General features: G+C 36.8%; 1 protein-coding gene across 3 annotated transcripts in view; it reads right to left on the reverse strand.

Moving 5' to 3' along the window:
• Window positions 1–1,408: 1,408 nt before the first annotated feature.
• Window positions 1,409–27,871, reverse strand: part of CCDC126 (coiled-coil domain containing 126) — a 40,330-nt gene continuing 13,867 nt past the window's right edge. For all 3 annotated transcript variants that reach the window (XM_015081014.3, XM_027075126.2, XM_053218303.1), the window contains 2 exons: window positions 25,144–25,531; window positions 1,409–3,189 (listed from right to left, as the gene is read on the reverse strand). In XM_015081014.3, the coding sequence (XP_014936500.1) occupies window positions 3,005–3,189; window positions 25,144–25,381 (423 nt within the window). In that variant the 5' untranslated portion in view covers window positions 25,382–25,531 and the 3' untranslated portion in view covers window positions 1,409–3,004. The remainder of the gene's footprint in view (window positions 3,190–25,143; window positions 25,532–27,871) is intronic.

Consider the following 27,871-nt stretch of genomic DNA (forward strand, 5'->3'; position numbering starts at 1 on the left):
AAAAACACAATACATTAATATACAATTTAATGTTAGGTATATCACAATTATGACAAAAAGTAAAAAGGGAAAAAAGAGTGCTAGAGGCATGTTAATTAGGTAGGTGGTCAGAGACACATTTGAGCCAACACCTGAGAATATTGTGGAAGGGGATGGGAGGGGAAGCATGAAGATATCTGGGAATAGAGGAATATCACATTGAAGTCGCTGAGGCAAAAGCATGGAAGAGAAAGTCCCAGGAAGAGAAAGTCAATATGGTTGAAGAGGAATTAAGAAGGAAAAGGGTAGTTAAAGATGAAGTGAGGAGGCAGATAGGAACAAATTAGGGCTTGTGAGGCCACAGCGAGAACACTGGATTTTATTTTAAGTAGAAACAATACAGAGTGTGGGCAGGGGAGATCAGATTCACATTTATATGCTAAAATGTCAATAGCAGTTGTCTGTAGGTAGAAAAATTTCAGATTTATCCTCCCATTTTGTTTTTCTATATTTATTCTTATTTTCATATTTTCTTTCTCTCCTCTCTAGCTCTTGAGCTCTCTCAAAAGATGACTCTACCATGCCCCCAACCAAAACTTAAGAATCATTCTGGGCTTTCAATTATTTAAAAATTAGTTTCAATTAACTCATTCATTCATTCATTGTCTCTTTCATTATATCATGTCCTCTTTTCAGGTAAACATTTCTCTAAAAAAAAAAAAAAAGGATAACAATTTAACTACATCAATAGCTATTCAGCAGAAAGTGGTTAAAAACAGAACAGTGTTTGCAATTAAACCAAATGTACAAGTCAGAGGTTCTTATGTACGCTGTTAACACTTTAGTCTTCTGAGACAGAATTAAATAAGATGAGGCAGATTCTATACATTTAAAATAAAGAACATGGTGTCACTAAAAAGGCAGACCTGAGCGTCTATAGTCTACCTAACTCCACAGTCAAGGTCCTAAGTATTTCTTGAAGACAAATGAGACCCAAGTTATCATCAACTATGTAAAATAATGTTTAAATTACTTTTTTGCCAGTATACTGCTTAAAGATATTCTGAAATAACCCCAAATTACTCTGAAATAAATATGAAAGTTTAAATATGTTTCGTGACACCCTTTGTGTTAACGTCCTGATTAATTAAGATTAATTGAAGATATAAATACTACAGTATGACCTTTAAAAACTCAATAGTAAACTTCAACTTGAGGGTACAAACCTAGGAACCACCTCTGATCATAATCCTCAGACTTACTCCCATCAAATCCTGAACTCAAACTCTCCTACCATGAACAAAGCAATTTTCCACTGTTTTCTTTTGATAAAACAAAACCCCCAGTTATGTAAGATTCCTTTCAATCACTTACCACTTTTTAAATGCACAACCACCATTAAAGAAAAAAACTTATCACACCTTGTAAGTACAAATAATATATTTTATTTCATCCCTGAAAACAAAAACAAAAATGTCTACATCTAATAAGACTGAACAATTATTCCAAACTTCAACTGGCAATGGTATGTAATTAATTTCTTCACATAGAGTATAGGGAAAAGAGTTTAGAAAGCTACCTTTCATGAAACAATATTTTCTCATACTTATTTTAATAAAGCATTATAATTATTGCTACTATGTGTGGTAACATATTATAATAATAAACAATACAATATCCAAAACTAAATTCAATATAGCCTAAATCTAAAAGCTAGCTGCACTTAAGCAGTTATTATAGAGAATAAATACTATGAAATACAGGGCACCATATGGCAATTAAATTTGCTACAAGGGAAATTTAAATAAAGTTGTACGTTCCTCTATACTAGAATTATCCAAGATTAGGATCTCTTGTGCTATATACAATAGCTGTTTTCCTGAAAAGAGAGTCAATCTTCATAGCTTAAATTAAATGCTCTTGTTTTTAAGTGGTCATTATATAAAATGAATACCTAATATATCTTTTACACAAATCCACAATTTCATGAAGCCAGATACTCTTACATAATGTTAACATTTTCCAAGCAATTTAATGCAGCACAAAATACCTTTAGTACACACACCTGGCTAAAGACCTTAAGCATCCCAGTCTCACAAATATCTCAGTCTCCCCTTCCACTGCCAACATAACAAAAGCAAAACTTACCCAAATACGGAAATAATGTGCTTTCAATAGCACAGACACTCAAAAGGTTAAACTTTTAAATTAATATTCATGTATGTGAAAAATCATGAATTAATACTTTACTTAATTTTAATCTCATCATAAAAATATCTTTTACTCTTCAAGGTATATATAAGAAAATGTTATTCATGAGATTAGAGATTCCTATTTTTACATTATTTTTCTCAATGTTTAGAATAGGTTATGGACAGTGGCTACTAACCATCTCAAGATTATAACCTTACAAATGTAATTTTTCAAAATATACAATAATTAACCTCCAGTTATTCTGAAGGCTAGTGCAAATGAAGACATTCTTTGGGTCATGATTTCAAAACATTATTTTCAACATTATACTTCCTTTCTCTGCTCATAATCTGAGTAACAAAATATAGTACTGGAAGTAAGCACATTTTCTAATAGTATTAGTCTAACAGTTAAACCTATTGAGAACAAATGACAAAATGATTCAATAACAATATTCTCTAAAAAACATGTTACATATTTAAATAAATATTTTATAGAAATGAACCCATGTCTTTCAGTGTTTTTGTTTCACCTCCATCCCAAACACAAAAGATTTATACAAAGATCACCTACCTGCTTACTACATCAACCATGTTACCAAATTCCCTTTAAGGATATAGTAGTACAGCATTGAAGAGACTTGCCTGAAAGCAAACTAATAACTTTTAAAATTTATATACAGAATTAGAGCTCTGTGAATCCAGCATATTCCTCAGAAATGCGCAGGGCTTTTATTGTACAGTATTATTCTATCCTAGCCAGCAACTTAAAAGCTTTCTGCCATAGGATATGATCCACGGTGGATGTAGCAGCACAAGGTGATCTTCAACTGCTATCTAATGCTGCCCGATGCATTGATCCTTTTATTTGTGGTTACCGGCACCAGGTTTCCACTTGTGCCATTGGTAGTGTTGGTTGCCGAGCCGTTCACAACAATATAGTCCACTTTGTTCTCCAGCTTTACCAAGCGTTGTAAAATGTCATCTAAGAGGACAGCAATTGTTCTCTTTAGATCCGCTACAGGGGAAAAAATCAGAATAAACTGTATTAAACATTGATAGAACACTTAATATTTGTATTTTCCTAGTTTGAGAGGGGGGATAATGAAACATTACTGAGTCATCAGACAGAAAATATACTAGAGAGAAAGCTCTCATACCACAAATAGGAAAAACCTAATTGTGTAAATCAATAGCACCGTATACAGACCTTCCTAAAGGAATTTCAGAGTTATAAATGTGAGGGCAACTCTCACCTTCTAGTGCAATAAAACACATTTGAAGTCTGGTTCAAAACTGTATTCCCTTTGTAAGCAGTTTGTAAAGATGACTGTGGACTAGGCAGGTCAGGTAAAACAAACTAGGTAAGTAAATAAGAAATTCAATGAAATGCAGGGGCGCCTAAGTGGCGCAGTCGGTTAAGCGTCCGACTTCAGCCAGGTCACGATCTCGCGGTCTGTGAGTTCGAGCCCCGCGTCGGGCTCTGGGCTGATGGCTTGGAGCCTGGAGTCTGTTTCCGATTCTGTGTCTCCCTCTCTCTCTGCCCCTCCCCTGTTCATGCTCTGTCTCTCTCTGTCTCAAAAATAAATAAACGTTGAAAAAAAAAAAAAAGAAATTCAATGAAATGCAGAAACACAAAACCTGGATTCTCCAGAGGCTGAAATGTGTGTATGAGTGGGGGAGCCTAGGACCAGGGCAGATGCCAGGAAACTGATTAGTGCAGTAGAGATAATAACAATAGTTCCAAGTTAAATTTCTTCCAGAATGACAGGGAAGTTTATATGTCTTTGGGAGATTAAGGGGTTTCAATAGAATCTACCTAGAAAGAATGAAATTAGGACTTTTCCTTAGGATTATTTTTTCAAGTTTCCCAAAGGCGCCTGTACATATGAGGTACTCAGTAAGTGGCAACTAATATTGTTATTTTTTGCTGATTTCGAACTAAAAAGCAACTCAAGCCCTAATATGTGACCAGGGAAACAATCATCTAACCACAATTGATAAATTTGCTGATGGTTCTGTCACTAAGAGATCAGAAAAAGCAAAAGCAAAATAAAAAAGATACATTGGACTTCATCAAAATTTAAAACTTTTGGGTATCAAAGGCTATTATCCAGAAAGTGAAAATAACAGGCAGAATGGAAGACAATATTTGCAAATCATGTATCCGACAAGGGTTTAATTTCAAAAACATATAAAGAGCCCTTAAACAACAAAAGGATAACAACCCAATTTTTTAAATGAGCAAAGGACTTGAATAGACCTCTCCGCAAATAAGATATGCAAATGGATAATAAACACAAGAAAAGATACCCAACATCACAATGAGATATCACTTCAGGATGGCTATAATCAAAGAAAGGGAAAAACAATATGATACTGGCACAAAAATAAACATATGGCTCAGTGGAACAGAATAGACACTCCAGAAATAAACCTGTGCTTATATGGTCAATTAATCCGTGACAAAGGAGGCAAGAATACATAATAGGAAAAAAGTTTCTTCAACAAATGGTGCTGGGAAAACCGGACAGCTTCAAGCAAAAGAATGAAACTGGACCACTTTCTTAGATCAGACACAAAAATAAATTCAACATGGATTAAAGACCTAAATGTGAGACCTAAAATCATAAAATTCCTACAAGAAAACATAAGAAGTAATTTCTTTGACATTGGCTATAGAAACAGTTTTCTACGGGTGCCTGGTTGGCTCATTCGGTTGAGCGTCTGACTTTGGCTGAAGTCATAATCTCACATCCGTGGGTTTGAGCCCCGCATCGGGCTGCTGACAGCTCAGAGCCTGGAGCCTGTTTTGGATTCTGTGTCTCCCTCTCTCTCTGCCTCTACCCTGCTCGCACTCTCTGTCTCTCAAAAAACAAAATGTTAAAAAAAAATTTTTTTCTAGATATGTCTTCTCTGGCAAGGGAAACAAAAGCAAGTATTTGGGGACTATATCAAGATAAAAAGCTCCTGCACAGTGAGGGAATCAACCAACAAAACAAAAAGGCAACCTACTGGATGGGAGAAGTGATCTGCAAATGATATAACTGATAAGGGGTGAATATACAAAATACATAAAGAACTTACACAACTCAACACCAAAAAAACAAATAATACAACTAAAAATGGGCAGAGGACCTTTGTAGACAGTTTTCCAAAGAAGACATAACAGATGGCCAACAGATATGTGAAAAGATGCTCAACATCACTCATCATCAGGGAAATCCAAATCAAAACTATGAGATATCACCTTACACCTGTCAGAATAACTAAAATCAAAATAAGAAATGACAAGTGTTGGCGAGGATGTGGGAAAAAAGGAACCCTCGTATACTGTTGGTGGGAACGCAAATTGGCACAGTCACTGTGGAAAACAGTATGGAGGTTCCTCAAAACATTAAAAATAGAATTACCATATAATCCAGTAATTCTATTACTGGGTATTTACCCAAAGAAAACAAAAAACACTAATTTGAAAAGATATATGCCCATCTATGTTTACTGAAGCATTATTTACAACAGCCAAGACATGAAAGCAACTCAAATTTCCAGTGGTAGATGAATGGATGAAGAAGAAGAGGTACATAAATACATAAGGGAAAATTACTCGGCCATAAAAAAGAATGAAATATTGCCATCTGCAATGACATGGATGGAGCCAGAGCATATAATGCTAATTGAAATAAGTCAGACAGAAAAAGACAAATACTGTATGACTTCACTCATATGTGTAATTTAAGAAACAAAACAATTATATTGTACACCTGAAACTAACATAACACTGTATGTTAATAATAATTCAATAAAAAACTTTTTTTAAAGAAATAAAATAAGCATGGGTGAGCATATAGAGAAACTGGAATCCTCATACACTGCTGGTAGAAATATAAAATGGTCAGCCACTATAGAAAGTAGTTTAGCAATTCCTCAAAAAGCTAAGTATAAAATTACCACATGACCCAGGAATTCCACTCCTAGGTATGTATATACCCCCCAAATTGAAAAGAGACTCAGAGATACTTGTACACCAATATTCACAACAGCCAAAAGGTGGAAACAATCCAAGTGTCCATCAATAGATGAAGAGATTGACAAAATGTGGTATATACATGCAATGGAATATTATTTAGCCATAAAGGATGATGTTCTGATACATGCTAAAACATGGATGAATTTAAAGACATTATGCAAGGTGAAATAAGCCAGACAAAGAAAGGGACAAATATTGTATGGATCCACTAATGTGAACTACCTAGAATAGACAAAATCATAAAGACAGAAAGTAGATTAGAGACTACCAAGGGCCAGTGAAATGGGGAAACAGCAAGCTCTTGCTTAATGGTTACAGTTTCTTGCTTAGAGTGATGCAAGTTTTAGAAAGTTAATAGTGATGGCTGTACGACACTATGCATTAATGCCGCTGAACAGTATACTTTAAAATTATTAAAACGGCAAGTTTTATGCTATATACATTTTACCATAATGTTTAAAAGTGAAAAAAATGAAAAAAATCAGAATGGAGTAGTGAGAATAGTGGTTGTGGGTGGTAGCAGAAGGTGATTAGAAAATGCTATTAAAAAAACAAAACAAAAAAATCAATGTAATATAAAGTTAGGGGAAAACTTTATTTGGAAGAATGAGACTCTACAAAAATATCTTCTGGCATCATTTATCATGAGAACTTACATATTCTAGTACGGCAGAAATGTACAAGAAAAAAAAGTGTAAAAAAAAATCCTGTGACAAGTATTTAGGGATGAAATGTCATGATACATAAAACTTTCAAATGGTGCCCCAAAAGACAAATACATTTGTATACAGAAGGAAAGATAAAAACAAATGCAGAAAAGTTTTTAGCAAATGGTGAGTATAGACAAAAGATATAGGATGTTTATTATACAATTTTCCCTAATTTTCGATAGACTCAAATTTTTCAAAATAAAAGACTGCAGAGAGGAGACCTTTCTTTATTGAGATCTTCCAATCAAGAGTTATAATAGTATTGGTAAATAGGACAGAATTAAATAATTTTTTAAAAAAATCCTTCAGCAACAAGACTAAAGGGTTTTTCTCTGGAGGTTATCTCCAGTACAGTATTTGAAGAGGTAGCAACATAGGCCAGAGAGGTCTAGAAAGAATAGAACAGGGTGGAGGTAGGGGGTGAAGGGGTCTACCAGCATGTTAATGTAAAATGAAGCTAAAGCTGGGGTGCCTGGGTGGCTCAGTCAGTTACGCATCCGACTTCAGCTCAGGTCACGATCTCGCGGTCCATGAGTTCGAGCCCCGCGTCGGGCTCTGGGCTGATGGCTCAGAGCCTGGGGCCTGCTTCCGATTCTGTGTCTCCCTCTCTCTCTGCCCCTCCCCCGTTCATGCTCTGTCTCTCTCTGTCTCAAAAATAAATAAACGTTAAAAAAAAAAAATTAAAAAAAAAAAAAAAGAAGCTAAAGCCCTAGGATATTTGACACCAAGCTGAGTGTGACATGAATTATAAAGGTAAGCCTAATTATTGATTAGAATTAAGTTACATAGCAATTAAAGGAAAAGGCGGGACTAATGAGAAACAACTATATGATAATTTTATTTTAACAATGTCCTAAGCTGTTAAATGTATCCTCTCAAATATTCTAAAATCAAGTGTTTTAATAAAACATTACATGGGGCTCCTGGGTGGCTTAGTCAGTAAAGTGTCTTGCTCTTGGTTTCGGCTCAGGTCATGATCTCACAGTATGCCAGAGAGAGCGCCACCTGTGCTGGACTCTACACTGACAGCTCTCAGGACCTGCTTGGGATTCTTTCTCCCTCTCTCTCTCTGCCTCTCTCCTGCTCATGCTCACTCGTTCCCTCTCTCTCTCTCTCCCCGCCCCCACCTCAAAATAAATAAACTTTAAAAAAAATTACAAAAAACTCAGATTTGGGGGGCACCTGGGTGGCTCAGTCCATTAAGCATCCAACTTCGGGTCAGGTCATGATCTCACAGTTTGTGGGTTTGAGCCCCACGTTGGGTTCTGTGATGACAGCTCAGAGCCTAGGGCCTGCTTCAGATTCCATGTCTCCCTCTCTCTGCCCCTCCCCGCTCACATTCTCTCTCTCAAAAATAAACATTAAAAAAAAAAAAAAAAAACCTGTTTAAAAAAAAAAAAACTCAGATTTTTAACTACTTTGCTCCATGATATAAAATTAGTTAGTTGACAAAGAAGAATAAAATTAATGTTTCCTGAACTTGGGATTCTTTCGAATATACCAAAACTCCCTTTCTCTAAATTCACAATATAATTTTCTGTTTACATCTCAAGGGATTGCATATTTAAAGGAATTTATATTATATGGGAGTTCACAGTACTCCATAAACCCTATTAACTAAAGGTGCTGGTAATAAGAACTCTTTCCGTAACTATGAGTCCTGTTCAGAAACCCTAAAAGCAACTTGAAAGCAACCATATCATATCCAACCTTTGACCCTCAGCTCACCATTTTGACATTTTATCACACAGTAGACACTGAACAAATGTTTGAAATAAACATTTGCTGAATGTCCAATTCATGTGTTTGGTAGGTGGTATTGTTGAGATTGACATGAAGGATCAGATTTAGGAAAAGAGCCTTTTAAGGTTGTTCTATTTCTGCTTTAAGCTTCCCTATTCTGGAAGAAAAAATCAAATGGTTTATGGGGGGGCAGGGGGAAGGAAAGAAAGGAAAAATGAGCTGTAACAAAGGCACATAAAGACATAGATACTATCAAAATAGTACCTAGCCCAATTATTTCACTGTACACAAAAACCAAACGGAGGATATAATGCTACTAAATATACTAAAGATATTGGATATTGGATATAAACAGATTTTAACTATACTAAACATAATCAGGGACAGTGAGACATAGCAGAAAGCCACTCTCATACCAAGGAACAGAGGGAGAAAGAAAGTAGTGATGTAACCAGAGCCCAAGTCCAAGGAAAACCACCAGTGGAAAACAAAGCCAAGGCAGGCAGTCTGGGAGAAGCTGGTGCTACAAAAGAGACACCACCTCCGGCAGACAGGGAGGAAGAAAAGTACCCTAGCCTTTTCCTTGTCTTACTTTCCAAACTCCTGCCAACGCCCCCCACTGACTCAACCCAGGCAGAAGCTAGCTGATCTAGGAACTTGGAAAACACTACCTACTCAAATCACCCGCCTTTGAGATACAAAACAGAAGAGAGAAAGGTAAGTGAAGGACACCAGGAACAGGACCAGCACAAACAGCAAGTATACATGCCTTTGTGAACCCCATACTTAGGTCTGTCTTGATTTATCTCTTATTTACATCTCAATAGGTTTTACTGTTTTTATTATTATGAGCTGCCTCAAATCTGATAACTAGGTGTGTCTAGTCAAGGGTTTTCATATCTATATTCATGAGAGATATTGGTCCATAGTTTTTATTTCTTACATAACCTTTGTCTGATTTTGGTATTAAGCTAATGCTATTTTCACAAAATGAACTTGAGAAATGTTCTCACCTATTTTCTGGAAGACTGTGTGGAATTCATATTCCTATTTAAACTTCTGATAGAATTCTCCAGTGAAATCATCAGGGCCTGGAGATTTATTTTTGGGGAGTTCTTAAACTATAAATTAAACTTCCCTAATAGGTATAGGGTCCCCATGATTTTTATATTGTACTTTCATTTTCATTTAGTTCAAACTATTTTTTAAATTTCCCTTCAGAATTCCTCTTTGATCCATAGATTATTTAGAAGTGTGTTTAGTTTCCAGTTACTTGGAGATTTTGTTACTGATTTCTAGTTTGAGTTCATTGTGGTTAGAGAACACACTCTGTATGATTTTAATTCTTTTATATGGATTAAGGTTTGTTTTACAGCCTTGGATATGATCTATTTTGGTAACTATTCCATGGACTGAAAAAACATGTATATTCTGCTGTTGTTGATAGAACTTCTATATATGTAAATAAGATCCAATTGGTTAGATTGTGTTCTAATGATCTTCTGTATCTTTGCAGATTTTCTAAATGGTTCTATCAGTTCCTGAGAGGGGGATGTTTCAGGTCTCAATTATAATTGTGGATTTACCTATTTCTCCTTTTAATTCCACCACTTTGTACATACAAATTTAGGATTGTTTTTTCTTCTGAGTGGTTTGACCCGTCTATGATTACATAATGTCCTTCTCTGACTTTGCTAGTTTTCTTTGCTCTGAATTCTACTTTATCTGATATTAATGGAGCCACTCCTGCTTTTCTTAATGTTTGCATGACAAATCTTTTTCTATCCTTTTACTTTTAGGCAGCTGATATTATTAAATTTGAAATAAGTTTCTTGCAGGGAGCACATATTTGGGTCATGTTTCCTAATGCAGTCTGTCAATCTCTTTTAACTGGTATACTTAAAACAGATTTATATTTAATGTAATTGTTATATATTAGTACTTAAGTCTGCCATTTAATTCTTTGTTTTGTTTGTTCTGTTTTTCACTTCCCTGTTTAATTTTTCCTGCTCTCTTATAGGTTATTTGGAATATTTTTTAGAATTATTTTTTTGGTTCATCTGAATGTATCTTTTTGTACAGTTTTAGTGGCTACTCTAGATACTGTATCATGTATATAACTTACCAGTCATTTTACCAATCTGAATGAAATACGTAAGCTTTACCTCTCTTTACCATCTATGATGGTTCATTATATGTGTCAACTTGGCTAGGCTATAGTGCCTAGACAAACAAATACACCATTCTGGATGTGGTTTTGAAGGTAGTTTTTAGATGTGATTAGCATTTAAACCAGTAGCCTTTCAGTAAAGCAGATTACTCAATATAATGTAAGTGGGCCTCAATCAGCTGAAAAAAGACTGAGATTCCAGGAAAAGGAAGGAACTCTGCCTCCAGACTGACTGGCTTTGGACTCAGGACTATCATGTTAACTCTTGCCAGAATTTCCGGCCTGCCAGCCTACCCTGAAGATTTTGACTTTCCAGGCCTCACAATTGTATAAACCAATTTCTTAAAGTCCATCAATCTCTCTGTTCTATTTCTCTGGAAAACCCTAATACACCATCCTTTTATCCTACTTCCATTTATATTGTCTTAAATATTTCCTCTACACACATTTAAAATCACCTCAGCACTATAATTTTTGCTTCAACCATCATAGTTTAGAAAACTCCAGAAAAGGAAGCCTACTGAATTACCCTTATTTTTATTTACTATATTCTGTCTTCCCTCCTTCCTGATAGTACCAAGGTCCCTCCTTTTACCATGTTTTTATTTACACTTTCTTCAGCCATCTCTTAGATTAGGTCTGCTATTCTTTTCCTTCATCTGAGAAGGTCTTTGACTTCCCCTTTCATTCCTGAAGGATATTTTCACTGGATATAGAATTCTGCATTGATAGTTCTTTCCTTTTAGCACCTGAAAACATATTTTATCACTTCCTTCAGGCCTCAGTGGTTTCTGATGAGAAATGCACTGTTATTTGAGTTGTTTTTCCACTATAAGTAAGATGTTATTTTTTTCTCCAGGTGCATTTAAGATTTGATGCACTGTTATTTGAATTATTTTTCCACCATAAGATGTCATTTTTCTCCCCAGTTGCATTTAAGATTTGTTTTTCCAGTTGCTCTTTAAGTTTCAGAAGTTTAATTATGATTTATCTTGACATGGATTTTAGGGGGCTTAGCCTGCTTGGGGTTCACTCAGCTTTTTTTTAAATAAGTTTACTTTTTTTAATGTTTATCTATTTTTGAGAGAGAGAGAGAGAGAGTAAGCAGGGGAGGGACAGAGAGAGAGTGAGAGAGAGAGAGAGAGAGAGAGAGGATCCAAAACAGGCTCTGTGCTGACAGCAGAAAGAGTGACATGGGGCCTGAACCCATGATCACAACCTAGGATCATGACCTGAGTCAAAGTCACAGGCTTAATTGACTGAGCCAAATAGGTCCCCTTAAGCTTCTTGAATCTGAGGTCAATGTCTTGTCAAATTTAGGAAGTTTGCAGCCATTATTTATTTTTTTTTTTTTTAGTACTTTTCCAGCTCTGCCCTCATTCTCCTCTCCTTCCAAAACTCCAATGACACAAATGTTACATCTTTTGTTATAGTCTCACAGGTTTCTAAATCTCTGGGTTTTTTTTTTTCTCCCAGTCTATTTTTTTCTCTTGTTCAGATTGTGTAATTATATTGTTCTATATTCCAGTTCACTGATTCTTTCATCTTCATTCTGTTAAGTCAATCTGCTGAGCTTTTTATTTCAATTACTGTACTTTTCAGTTCAAAAATTTCCATTTGGTTATTCTTTATATGTTCTATTTATGTGCTGAGACTTTCTATTTCTTTGTTGAGGCTATTTTTTCACTTGCTTTGTGTATATTCCTCATTGAAGCACTTTTAATAACTGCTTTAAAATCTTTTTCAGATAATTCTGATATCTATCATTGGTTGTCTTTTTTCATTCAGTCAGATATTCCCAATTCTTGGTATGAGAAGTGATTTATATTTGAAACCTAGACACTTACATATTAGTTTATGAGATCTTGGATCTTATTTAAACCTCCTATTTTAGGGTCACCTGAATGGCTTAGTCAGTTGGGCATGTGACTCTTGGTTGCAGCTCAGGTCATGATCTCAGTTTGTGAGTTCAAGCTCCACATCAGGCCCTGCGCTGGCAGTGGGGAGCCTGCATGGCATTCTCTCTCTCCCTCGCTGCCCCTTCCATGCTTGCTCTCTCTCAAAATAAATAAATAAACTTAAAAAATATATGTATATGTATGTATACATACATACATACACACACACATATATCTATATATATGTATATATAGATATGTTTTAGATGACTTTCTCCGATGCCACTGTGGCAGGACAGAGGGGTACCCCTTACTATTGCCAGGTGGAAGAAGTCTAGGTTCCCCATTTAGCCTCCACTGTCACCTGAGGGTGGTAAGTTCCCCATCACTGCTGAATGGAGGTGGAAAAGTTCCAGGTCCCCATGTATTCTGCATTGATAATGTGGTGGGGATGGCCTCCTTACCCCTGGGCAATAGTGAAAGTCCTGACTGTTCACTAAGACTCCTCGGACAACACCTCAGAGGGAAGGGGATGGGCACCTCATTACTGCATGTAATGAGGTATGGAAGTCCTGGCTCCCCATGTAGTCTCCACAGGTACCATGGGGGAGGGAGGTATTGGATACCCTATTACAGTCTCACAAGGGTGAAGTGTAGGCTCCCCGTTTGGCCTTTGATCATGCAGGTGGTGGTGCAGCCACAATATTTTTATGTGATCTTTGGCTGAAGGAGAATAGTTATTGTCCAAAAGTTCTCTGTCTTGCCAGACTGCCCCTTTCTTGGCTACAAGAGCAGGTGTCTATTGGGGAGATTACTGACTTCTTCAGCTCCAAGTCTGGAATATTTGAGGTTGAACACAGCAAAACAAAACAGGGATCATACCACTGTGTCCTGAGGTCCCTAGCCAGTATTTTTCTCTTTCAGATTCTTATGTTTGTTTTATATAAAATGTCCAGGACTTTCAGTTGTGCTTAAATGGGAATAGGGAAAGATGGATAGCATAGGAACAGGAAAATGAGGGATCTCCATCTTCCCAAATTCCCCAGTTTAGGGAATTTTATTTAAATTGTTTTTCTTCAACTATAAAAGATATTCTCTAGCAGCTTATTATAGCACTGTTTTCATTCATTACTTACATGATAATTTACATATTTGAAAAACTGATTAAAGTTAAGAAATTTTAGGAGCGCCTGGGTGGCTCAGTCGGTGAAGCGTCCAACTTCGGCTCCAGTCATGATCTCACAGTTCATGAGTTTGAGCCCCGTGTCAGGCTCTGTGCTGACAAGCTTGGAGCCTGGAGCCTGCTTTGGAGTCTGTGTCTCCCTCTCTCTCTCTGTCCCTCCCCTGCTCATACTCTATCTCTCTTTCTCTCTCAAAAATAAATAAACATTAAAAAAAATTTTTAAATAGTTAAGAAATTTTAACTTGTGTTTCTAAAGGTTATTTTTTATAGACTTATATGGAAAAACAACTATTTGTTAAATAAATAGATACTTTTCTGAAAATAAGTTATTTGAGAGAGAGAGAAATAGAGACAGAGAGAGCATGCAGGGGAGATGGGGGGAGAGAGAGAGAGAGAGAGAGAGAGAGAGAGAGAAAATCCCAAGCAGGCTCCGCACTTAGTGTAGAGCCCAACACAGGACTTGATCCCTTGACCCTGGGACCACTACCCAGCCAAAAAAAAGAGTCAGATGCTCAACCAACTGGGTCACCCAGGCACCCCTGCAGAAGAGCATTTAAATATCAACATTAAATTGTTCTCCAGTTCTTCCAAAATATTTTTGAAATCTAGTTTTTAAAAGTGTTCAACCACATTAGTAGACAGTAAAACCAAAACTCTTAAAAGAAAGCAGGGTTCATCTTTGGAAGGAAAAGTCTGTAGTGATAATAGTATTGCTATAGATTCAGAAACAGTTTAGGAAACAAAACAATGCCTCAAGTGCAAAGTGTTCTATGAACAGTCACTGGGAAACTCAGACCAAGTATCCCCAATTCACTGTTCTAGGCAAACCTCAGAATCCAAAACATGTTACATGGGAAGAAAAAAAAATTTATCAGAGAAGACTAAGAATATTGAGAAAAAGATCTAGAGCAGGGGAAATGGTTTTTTACAGGGAAAGCACAAATTACTGTTCAAAATTTACAGACAATGACCTATAAAGGTGAACTGATCTGCCTATGACCTTTGTGATAGTAACAATTCATTGGTGACTGGGATTAAAAAAAAGCTTATGCTTATTTTCCCAACTGGGAAAAACAGGTTAAACAGTTCAAGGGGAGACTATTCAATAAATAAATAAAAAGCCTTCTACCTTTTTTGTATAGCAATGAGAAGCTAAATGGTTTCTATAGATGGTTAAATGTTCAAGTTCTCCAGAACTTGTAAAATTCTGATTTTATTGTAACTTAAATATTTATATATTACTGCCATGTCAAATGAGTGGAGCAAAAGATGGAATTCAAATAATAAATCTGGAATAACTGGCTACCTAATGTGGAAAAAAGAATCTGCATCTCTTACTGCTTATACCAGAAATCTCAACTATATTATAGACATAAATGTAAAAACAAAAACAAAACCCACCATAGTATATTAGAATGTAAGCTTTGGGGCAAATATTTTAAGCATAAACCTAAACCATAAAAAATGATAGACACAGGGTGCCTGGGTGGCGCAGTCAGTTGAGAATCTGACTCTTGTTTTCACCTCAGGTCATGATCCCAGGATTGTGGGACTGAGCCCAGCATCCTCTGTGCTGAACATGGAGCTTCCTTAAGATTCTCTCTCTCTCTCCCTCTGCCCCTCTCCCCTGTTCACTGAATCTCTTTAAAATTAAAAAAAGAAAAATTGTTTAATAAAAAATGACACACACATTCTGCTACCCAAATTTTTTAAACAATAATACCGAGTTATTAGGCAACTGAAAAACCAGAAGAAAAACATTTGCAACACATAATAACGGCATTAATGCCTTTACAAAGAATCAGTCACTTAAGAAATTTCCCAGCAGAAAAACTGGCAAAGGATATAAATGACTCACTCACACATACAAGAATTACAAATAGCCAACAATCCTTTAACCTCTACTGTAAACAAAGAAATGCAAAAGCAAACAACTAGAGATCATATAAAATTAAATAGAATTGGTAGAGAAACTGGCACTTTCACACTGTTGTGAAGGTCGCAGTAGGAATGTATACTGGTAGAGCCATTCTGAAGGACAATCTGACAAATGTCTATTAAATTTAACTTGCATATCCTTGACCAAAAAATTCCACATGTAAGGAATCTATTCTTCAGAAACATTTACACAAACATGAAATACACATTTATACTCACACATATGTCATACACATACAAACACACATACATTGTAGTATTGAATCAAACACAAAATAGGTTAGCAACAAATTACCCATCATTACAGAATAAGTGGGCAAGGAGTGAGGGCGGGCAGGTTAAGGAATATTTATAAAATGAAACAATATTAAGTCATTGTAAAGGATGAGACAGACCTATATGTAATAATATGGAAAGATATCCACAGTAATTAAGTGAAAACAGGTAAGCTGCAAACCAGTATCCACAGTACAATCCCATTTTTGCTCAAAATAAAATAATGTGCTAGATCATGTGTAAGCAAACTACAGCTGGTTGGCTGCCTGTCTTGGTAAATAGTTTCACCAGAACATAGCCATGCTCTGGAAATATTTACTATTTAGCCCTTTAAAGAAAAGTACACTTACCCCAATACAGAACAAATTAAATGACATTCTTTCTGCCCTTTTAACTTATCTATCTTGTATATTTCTGCACTATTTGAATGTTTATAATAAACATATATTTAGAATCAGAAATAAGTAAAAAAATATATCAGGGATTGGTTAAGTATCACGTGGCCATTAACGACGTAGGTATATATTCATTGACATAAGTATTTCCACCATACATTAAATTTTAAAAGTTTATCAAATATCATGTGTAGCTAGGTCTGAACGTTGCTTTTAAAACTGAGTCGTGGGGCACGTGAGTGGCTCAGTCAGTTCAGTGTCCAACTCTTGATTTCTGCTCAGATCATGATCCCATGGGATTGAGCCCTGTGTTTAGTTCTGTGCTGAGCATACAGCCTATTTAAGATTCTCTCTCTCTCTCTCTCTCTCTCTCTCTCTCTCTCTCTCTCTGTCTCTTTCTCTCTCTCTCTCCCCCTCTCCCCAGCGTGTACTCACTTTTTCTCTCTAAAAAAAAATAATAAAATGGAAAAATAAATAAGTAAAATGAAAAAAAATATTTTTTGAAAACTCAAGTCATTACACACAGCTGGGCAGCATAGCACAGATGGCTGCTACCTTTTAAAATCACAGTTAGGGGCACCTGGGTGGCTCAGTTGGTGGGGCACCCAAAATTTTTTAATATTTATTTATTTTTGAGAAAGAGAGAGAGAGAGAATGCAGGGGAGGAGCAGAGAGAAGGGGTACAGAGGACCTGAAGTGGGCTCTGAGCTGACAGCAGTGAGCTGGATGTGGGGTTCGAACTAATGAAGCAAGAGACCATGAACTGAGCCAAAGTTGAATGCTCAACTGACTGTGCCACCCAGGCGCCCCAGGCATCCAACTCTTAATTTTGGCTCAGGCCACAATCTCATGGTTAATGGGTTCGAGCCCGTGTCGGGCTCCATACTGGCAGTGCAGAGCCTGCTTAGGATTCTCTCTCCCCACCCCTCTCTGCCTCTTCACAGCTCAGGCTCACATGTGCTCTTACTCTCTCTCAAAAATAATTTATATAGAGAGAGATCTATATATATATAGAGAGAGAGAGAGATCAGTTATTTTGCTCAAGTACAAAAACTTTATTTTCAAGTATTTTTCTTCTTATTATAAGATTTACTTTCTATCAGTGTCCTTGGACTAAGCAGAATGCAAAACAATGTAATTTCTGCATCTCTATCTGCCGCAAGAACCTCCATCTCAGTATATACCAGCTCCTTCATCTCTAAGTCATCTAAATTTGATCCTCAAGAGCAAAGGCAGGCTAACCTTCATCAACTCATAAGAACCATCATAAAGGTGTTTCTATAAAAATAGAAAGTGCCTAGGGCATTTCCAGATAAAGAAGGTAAACTGAAAAAAGGCAATTAACCTCTGCTGACTTTGGATGAAAGAGGACTTCAACCACCTCCGTTTTGACCTCAGTCTGGACTTGCTAATTGATTAAGTTCTTATTTCCAGCTTCTCTTAACTCAGGCTAACAATCTTGTGGGAAAAGCACCCTGTGATGGGAACCAAAACTACCCCCTCAAGTATAAGGACTGCCCTGAGCCAGCAAGATTCTGTGTGACTGACCCAAGACACTGATCAAGGAGACCTTTACTGCCCAACTGTACTACCCACCAACCCCTGTCCCACATTTTCCTTATAAAAACATGAGGCATTTTCAGCACTACGGAGACATTTGGGACACTAGTGCACTGGCTTCTCCGTGTTGGCCTTACTAAAACAAATTCCTTTCTTGTCTCACCACCACACTTTTCTCTGCCTTTGGATTCTGTTAGCAGGGAGCCAAACTTGGTCTGTTGGGGACCCCTGGAACCAGGTGCTCTTGCACCCATGGGTCCCGGCTACATGACCACTCCACCAAAACAGTAACGGTGCTTTTTGCTCTCTTTTTCTTTCTTTCCTTCTTTAAGCATAAATCCACAAGGCCAAGGATAACAGAAGAGACCATAGCAACACAACTCCAGAAGCTAGAAAGCAAAGGGACGAGTGTTAACTGACTTAGAAGCTCTGAAAAATTTGATCTTAGAAGAAAAACTAAGAAACAATTCAATGTTCTCCACGGAACCCTACCCTTAAAATGCCCAGGAACTGTTGTTATAGTGGGTACCAGTGAAAATAGGGGTTAAAAAAGGGACTAAAACAGAAGAATTGGGTGAAAATTTATCTATGGAGACATTTGATTCCTAAATTATCTAGAACACTCCCCAACTGGGCAATAGCCCCTCACTCCCTGCAGAAAAGCTGAGGTTCATTTTCTGAAGCCAGTGAAACAGCTAAGGGCCTGAGTGCCACAGTGAAAACTGGGGGAGTGAATGAAAATTTACACAGTGAGTGCTGAGACTACCTGTCCTCCCCCAGCCTCTTCCTCTCATTCGGATCCCACAACAGTTGAAGGCCTATACTCTCCAGCAAGATTGGAAGTCCTTCTCTAGGGAATCTGATCAGCTCAAGAAGAAAGACCTAAATACACCCATATTTGGGATACCGCAAAGAAACAGACAGTGATAATGTGCAATAGAGTTTGGCCGGACTTTGTCCCTAGTTCCTGGGAGGTAGCCTCTAAATGTTTGGAATTTCCTGAGCGATAAGACTGTCTTTGTTATTCATGATGGGCCCCTGGGACCCCACTGATAGTTTATATTAACAAAGTGACTCAGACTGGGCCCCTAGATAGTTTGTGCTAATGACATGACTCAGGATGGGGACTGGGCATGCCAGAAAGACCAAACTATGTAATTAGAGAGTCGTGGCTTTTCAGTAATGTCAGATGAGTGAGAGGGGCTGGAAAGTGAATTCAACCATCTGGCTAAATCCAATCAATCGTGCTTGCACAATAAAATCCCAATAAAAATCCTGGACACAAAGTTCAGGTGAATTTCCCTAGGTAACAATACTCTTAATATGATCATACACGAATGTGCCAAGAGAGTAATGCGGCCTGATTCCATGGGAAGAAGACAACAGAAACTTCGCCTCTGGAACCCTCTCAGACTTGCCCTATGTGTGTATCCCTTTTGCTGGTTCTGAGTTTCTTTTTGCTATAATAAAACTGTAAGTACAGTCCTTTCAGGGAGTTCCCTGGGCCAATCTAGTGAATTACCAAACCTGAGGGGGTAGTAGAACTGGTCAAAAATGAGTGTGGCCTGGGACACCCAAACTTGTGGCTAATATCTGAAGTGAAGGCAGTATTTTGGAGGATATGCCCTTAACCTGTGAAATTTGGCTTAATTCCAGGTAGTTCGTATCAGAAGTCATTACAAATATTAAGGATGCTCCCAAGGAAATGTCCCAGCCAGATCATGCTATAGTGAATACCAACCAACAACTCAACACTTCCCATCAAACTTTAAGTGTCTCATTCTTTAAAAAAGCCTCAGGGGCACCTGATTGGCTCAGTTGGTAGAGCATGTAACTGGATCTCAGAGTTGTGAGTTCAAGTCCCGCATTAAGTATAGAGATTACTTAAAAAGCACAAAATCTTTAAAATAAATGAATGAATGAATGAATAAATATTAAAAAGCCTTCATAGGCTAAGGATCACCAGACATGTTTGGATGAAACGTAAAAATATTTCAGAAAATGTATCATTGACAACATTTGAGAAATAAAAAAAAGAGCTCTTAGAAATTAAAAATATGATGGGGCACCTGGGTAGCTCAGTTGGTTAAGTGTCCCACTCTTGGTTTCAGCTCAGGTCATGATCTCACAGTTCATGAGTTCGACCCCCACATCAGGCTCTTTGATGACGGCATGGAGCCTGCTTGGGATTCAGTCTCTCCCTTTTTCTGCCCCACCCCAGCTCACCCTCTCTCTCTCTAAATAAATAAACATTTAAAAAAAATTTTTTTAAGAAATTAAAAATATGAAAGAAAATAAAAAAGTCCATAAAGAGTTGAAAATAAAGATGAGTAAATATCTCAAAAAATAAAACAAAAAGACAAAGAGATGGAAAGTAGGACAGTAAATAAAGGAAAATTTGAGAACCAGTTCATAGGGCCCAAATGCTGAACAACAGAATTTCAGGAAGAATGAAAACAATGGGGAGGATGAAATCAAATAAATAATTTAGGAAAAAATATCCCTAAACCGAAGGATGTAAGTTTCAGGATTTAAAGTGCCCACTGAAGCTTCCTTTTCCCTGTCTCCAAAATCATGGCAGGCAGAAATGAGGATGTTCTGAAGATTTTCATCTTCACTACTACCCAGAATTACTTCAGTGTCAGAACCCTGGGACCAGCCACTCATGTACAGCTGTCCTGAAATCAACAATTTTTTGGATGACAGGAACCAAACGTTCTTAGGGTGCCGCAATCCAGCATCTAATGTCCTTTTCCAACTGAGCAAACAACTGAGTTTGCTGACACAAAAGATAAAATGCTGGTTGTTTTCAAGCTGCAACCTAAAATAATTACCAATCAGAATTTACAAAACAACATTCTTGTTTTATCTGTTAGAGTCACCTATAAATTCCCTTTACCAAGCAAGCAGCAAGGCCAGTATTTGCACCAATGTTGTTAAAGGATCAGGAATGGAGAATTTTCATCCCAAATTTCAGAATCTTTTGTGTGATCTAGAAGCTAGGTTGGATATAGTTCTACAAAAATTAGACACTAATTTACCAAATTGAAATTTAAAAAGATGACACATTAAGTATTCTTACACAAACTGATGAGTTCCAGTTTGGGATAGAACAAGCACGTCATGGAAATAAGCAGATTATTGCAGAAAGAGCCAGTTACTTTAAAGAATTATTTGAAACAACTGCAAGAGTTGTGATTCATAAATAGATATATATCAAGCTTTTGATTAAAGCACTTTAGAATTTAAGTTTCACTAGATTTAGCTCCATCTTAAAATCATTACTTGATGGTTGTAAACAAAATATATCCTTCTTAAGTAGCAGGGTTTACTTAAGGTATATATTTAACATAGATACATCTTAGAAAACCAAACTTTAAAGAAAGTTAAATTCTGATCTCTAGTAAATGTTTTTCTCAAAACATAGTTACTCTTCTGCAAGTAGAGAAAAACAAAAGCCTAATACACTAACAGAAGTTTATCCATGTAAAGGCAGTATGTTCTTTTGAAAGAATGTTCACTTTATTCAAATTAGCATGTTGAAGTAATCTGAGATATAAAGTCTTAGTTTTATACTTGATTGATTATTCTTTGCTATATCTACAGAGAAGATAAGTGACCATTTTTAGCAGTTACAAAAAAGTCTATTCTTTTCAAAATAAATATACAGAAATTTTCTATTTGCTCCCAATATTATTTCAATAATACCATTTTTTAATGAAGTGTTTGAAATGGTTTTAAACTTTTTTTGCAGCAATGATAAAATGTAAAATAAACCTTGTACTCTGACGGCATCAGTGGTAACTTGAATCAACACAGCAAATGAATGGATATGTAAACTATAACAGGTGATATCTATGTGGCATTAAGGTAACCTCTGTTGGGTAAAGAAATGAATCCACATTTAAAGGAAATTAGGCCAGGGCGCCTGGGTGGCTCAGTCGGTTGAGCGTCCAACTTCAGCTCAGGTAATGATCTCACACTCCATGAATTCGAGCCCCACGTTGGGCTCTGTGCTGACAGCTCAGAGCCTGGAGCCTGCTTCATATTCTGTGTCTCCCTCTCTCTGCCCCTCCCCTGCTCATGCTCTGTCTCTCTCTGTCTCAAAAAAAAAAAATTAATTAAAAAATAATAATAAAGGAAATTAGGCCAAGGGTAAAAATAAATGAAAGACTTTCTGTAATTTTTATTTTTAATTCTGACATTTATGAAATTTATATTTGTGAAGGAACTTGCAGGGTATTTGCATAAAGAAGTAATATATCATTTGGTAGAAAAAGGAAAAAATGGTACGGTAGGTATTAGAGTTATAGCAGTTGAAAAGTCTGGAAACATTTTGACTATATTGCTTAGGTACAATTATGATTACTTTAAGAACAAATGTATTTGTGGGGTCGCCTAGGTGGTTGAGTGTCCAACTTCAGCTCAGGTCATGATCTCACGGTTCGTGAGTTCAAGCCCTGCACTGGGCTCTGTGCTCACAGGTAAGAGCGTGGAGCCTGCTTTGAATTCTATGTCTCCCTCTCTCTCTGCACCCCACCCCCCACTCATGCTCTGGCTGTCTCTCTCTCTCTCACAAAAATTAAAAAATTTAAAAAAAAATTTTTAGAACCATGTATTTTGGTTTTAGGACTTTCATACCTTGGACAGTATATCCTTATTGGAAGTGGCTGACTTGGTGGAGACCTCTTGAGATGTTGTAGATGATGTGTAGCGACAAACAGAGCATGATCATTATCCTGAGTCACAAATGTTCCATCTCTTAGATATAGGTACTAGTAAAAAATAAACATGAAATTTGGGGGGGGAAATAAATCAAGTCCAGCACATATGTGAAAGAAATCCAGACCCAGGGACGTCATTCTGAAAAATCTCAGAACAGCATTATGGGACTGTGATAAAGATCTCACAAACTTCCAAAAATAAGTCACATATAAAGGGTGAAGAATCAGGGGCACCTGGGTGGCTCAGTCGGTTAAGCGTCTGACTCTTGGTTTCAGCTCAGGTCATGACCTCCCCGTTCATGAGATCATGTCTCATGTCGGGCTCCACACTGGCAATGTGGGGACTGCTTGGTATTCTCTCTCTCCCTGTTTCTGTCCCTCCCCTGCTCATGTGCACTCTCCCTCTCTAAAAACAAATAAATTTTAAAAGGTAAAAAAATCGGAGGGGCACCTGTGTGGCTCAGTGGTTAAGCATCAGACTTTAGCTCAGGTCATGATCTCATGGTTTGTGGGTTTGAGCCCCAAGTTGGGCTCTCTGCTGTCAGCTCAGAGCCTGGAGCCTGCTTTGGATTCTGTGTCTCCCTCTCTCTCTGTCCCTCCTCTCTCACACTCTGTCATATCTCTCTCTGTCTCAAAAATAAATACTAAAAATAAAATAAATTTAAAAAATTTTTTTTTAATTTTAAAGGATAAAGAATCAGAATAGCATTAAATTCTCAAAAAGAACACTGGAAGCTAAGGGGGCAGTGGGGGGAAGCCTTTAAAATCCAACAGAAAACTATTTCCAAACTAGGACTCTATACTTAGTCAAATTTTCAATTAAACATGAGAGTAGGGGGATAAAAAGACCTTTTCAGATATGCAAGGAATCAAAACTTTGACCTTCCTCGTATCTTTCTGAGGAAACTACAAGAATCAGTTCCCCTAAAATGAGGGAGAAACAATAAAGAGGAAGCCACAGGATTCTGGGCAACAGGAGATCCAACACAAGAGAGAGGTAAAGGGATAATTATGTAGGAAGATCCTAGAATAATTTACCACCACAAGCCTAGAGAAGAAATAGTCCAAACCAGAGATCAGAAGGCTCTAGGAAAGATTTCTTCAAGATAAATAATGTGATAAAATACCTTATGTGTCTGAATATACTGGGGGGAGACTTAGCAACTGTGGGAGAGTTAGGGTAGAAAACTAGGCAAAGAAACAAAAATCAGTACTTACTAATTAATTCTAGAAGGGGGAAATACAGTTATATGTGAAAGGAAAAGTAATAATGTACTACATGGCTCAGTAATGAATACCACTAACACAGTCATAATAATGCAAACATTGAATATTGTTCTAACCAAAATTATGATGGGAAAATGGCAGGACTATAAGAACACGTGTGTGTGAAAACAGCCTGGGGTGGGTGGGATGCAATTTGGGTTGAAAAAGAAAGCTGAACCCTCACCCTGCACAGTGGGAAGTTAACAGATAATTTCTATAATTGAAAAGTCAAGAAGCAGCTCATAGAGCATGTTATTTAGAGGTATGGAGGTAATCACCAAATAAATCAGAAAAAATAATTTAAGATGGCTGGCTGTAAGGAATGGGAAGTTTGAGTACTGTTGGGGGTGGGAAAAACTGCCCTTTTTTATTACCAGACTCATAACACATTTTGATTCTTTAAATACATACATGTATAACTAAAAAAAAACCCCACTGAAATAGAGAAAATGCCCACACACTCATATACAAAGTGTTCTATCTCTTCTCTCTCTCTTAAGTCTTAAAGGCAAGTGAGACTACGGCAGGCATACAAAACTTAAAACACAGCAGGAAAAAAACAAAACAAAACAAAACAAAACACACCACAGCAGGAAACCAGGATGTGAACAGGTGAATGGCAATAAACCATATTGAAGATACGAGCAAATGCTGCTTCTTAGGAGTTAATAGATGTTATACAATTGACGGTCTATACTGGCACAATCAAGAAAATGTAAATATGAACTAAGTGTTATAATAGTATTACAATTATGTACAACAAGATTTTTTTAGAGATACATATGGAAATATCTAGCAGTGAAATGTCACAATTTCTATAATTTAACTGGTCTTCAAAAATTAGACAAAACAAATTGGTAAAATGTCAATAATTGTTAAATCTAGGCAACAGACATATAGTATTTATCATAGTTTCTATTTGTCAGTATATCTGAAATTTTTCATAGTAAAAAGTCAAGAAAAATTTACTCTGTAAAGACCTACGCATGAAGTGATGAGTTAGATTTCCTTCCATAACTATCTTTAAATGGGAAGAAGTTGAAGAGGAGAAAACGAGGAATAGTCCATGGTTATCTTACCATATCCTGCCATAGAAGCGCCATTCTCAACATCCACTGCGTTCTTATTTTCCTCTGCTAGAGCTTTAACATATCTTTTGCTTAAATCTAGTATTTGTTCACGTAACTTGACACTGCTTTGATGTCTTGGTTGTTGAAAAGTATAGTGCAGTAACATCAATCCCCAAATGAGTCCGAATACAAGCAACAGTAAACTCAATTTCTGGGACATAGTTTTTCTTGAAATTGTAAAAATCATTTCTGATGAAGAAAACAGACTCAAATGAAGAGTGGTAACTGGACGTAAGCCACCAAACAATCAAGACTTTTGAAAGAAAAAAAAAATCTCCTCCTCTAATACTGTGTATTCTTCATCTTCAGCAAGTTTGCCTCCAACTCTCAATTAACTCTGTAAAATTGAAAAGAGAAAAGTTGATTAGTCTTAACCTATACCAGCAACAGAATAGACGATGATAAATTTAAGAGATTCTAAAAGGAGCGCCTAGGTAGCTCAGTCGGTTTAAGTGTCCAACTTCGGCTCAGATCATGATCTCCCAGTTTGTGGGTTGGAACCCTGCATCAGGCTGACAGCTCAGACAGCCTGCTTCAGATTCTGCGTCTCCCTCTCTCTCTCTGCCCCTCCCCCAACTTGTACGCATGCTCTCTCACTCCCTCTCTCTCAAAAATAAACATTAAGAAAGGAAAAAGAAAATACTCCCTTAAAAAAAAAAGGGAAATTCTATAAATCATCGTGATTTGAAACTACATCATTTCTCTGACAACTTTCTCCACCATTATGCAAGCTTTCAAGGCTTTTATCAGTTTCATTTACATTGCTCTTCAAAAATAGAAATAAATGTCCATTAATTGAAATGTCACCATGGTCACAAAATTCTCTGAATGACTTGTCATTTGTAACTAAAACTATGGACATATAATAAGATTTACAGTAGCCTATTCAAATATAGATTACCCAACTGTATAAAAGCTATTCCTCCTCCTCCTCCTCTTCCTTAAAAAAAAAAAAAAAAAAGGCAGATACCAAAGTGAAAGTTAGAAAATGTGGAAAGGTGAGGGGCGCCTGGGTGGCTCAGTGGGTTGAGTGTCTGACTTCAGCTCAGGTCATAATCTCGCAGTTTGTGAGTTCCAGCCCCGCATCAGGCTCTGTGCTGACAGCTAAGAGCCTGGAGCCTGCTTCGGATTCTGTGTCCCACTTTCTCTGCCCCTTCCCCACTCATGCTCTGTCTCTCTCTGTCTCTCAAAGATGAATAGACGTTTAAAAAAAAAAAAAAAGAATTAAAAAAAAAAAAAGAAAAAGAAAATGAGGAAAGGTGAAACCCACAAGAATATGACAATATTTGGAAATGTCATTAGAAAATATTACTAATGGCAAGGAGATCATCCTGAGCATCCGACCTAAGATGAAAAATAAGTTACCATTTCTAAGTTTCTACTTCTAAATTAATGCCAGGCATAATGACAAGTGCTAAAACAGGTTCAAAAATTGACCTATGTTTCCAAATCTGCAATTTTAAATTTTAAATGCTGCAGGAATATAGTTTTATAATTTAAAGAAAAATTGAAAGGTTATATATACTTCAATTTTTTTTTTCAAGAGAGAAAATCCCAAGCAGACTCCACACCATCAGCGTGGAGCTCTACGTGGGGCTCAAACTCACAAACTAGGAGAATGTGCCCTGACCCAAAATCAAGAGTTGGACACTTAAAGGACTGAGCCACCCAAGTGCCCTTGTACTTCAATTAAAAAAAAAAAAAGGGGGACAATCATGGAATGTAGAAAGACCTGGAGAGTAATAATGTGTATGAATCACCAAAGTGTCCAGCAAAGAAAACTCTTCAATTATAGCTAATGGAATAAAATTCTTTACATAGAAATACATCTGGAGTCACAGCTTAATGAAAATAATCCTTAAGAACTTTTTTAACTTTCAGCAGTATGGGCAAATAAAACATACCTACTTTAATCCACTTAAATAGGGTGTACTCACATAGGTGAACTAATAAAATCTAGTTTGAGGGTAAGACTAGAATTCAGTAAAGGTAAACTCTGCAGAGCATTTAATTACTTTTGACAGATGTTTACTGAGCCAACACACATCTTAGGCACTATGGCTCTGCCCTAAAATCTTGCTTTCCAGCACAGGTGCTTTCAAAACTTTTTTTAAATAATAAAGAATATCTTTTAATCTTACGTAAAAAATCCAAATACAAAACTCTGTCTCTAGATGTGAGTGTGTTCAGATATGTGTAAAGAAGGGTCTTCTACCCTGGCAATCAACCTGTCCAGTTCAGAAAACTTCCACTGTTTCTTCCTCCTACCCTGCCACCCAGTCCCTGATATACGTCTAATAAATTCTGGGCCTCCAAAGTTTGCCGAACACCCATCTACTCTTGTTGAAATGTGCCCATCCTGCCAAGCCTCACTACAAGCATCACTACACCACTCACTGGGCATACTAATTACTATAAGAAAGTAAAAACTGCATTAAAAATTAGAAATTGACTCCTTTTCAAATTTTCTTCTATTTCTGCCTATTTCTTTAGTTATCATACAAAGAATAAATAAATCTCTTCAGATCTTACTGAAACATCACTATTAATATCAATACTGGATTACTAAACATTGCTTAGCAAAGTCAAGTAAATGTAACCCTATGTTTTTTTCTACAGAAATTTTACATTTGAGATTAGAAAGTGGAAGTTCTGGATTCCCCAGCAAAATTTTAAA

Source organism: Acinonyx jubatus, chromosome A2, assembly GCF_027475565.1.
Source record: "Acinonyx jubatus isolate Ajub_Pintada_27869175 chromosome A2, VMU_Ajub_asm_v1.0, whole genome shotgun sequence".
Lineage (NCBI taxonomy): Eukaryota > Metazoa > Chordata > Mammalia > Carnivora > Felidae > Acinonyx > Acinonyx jubatus.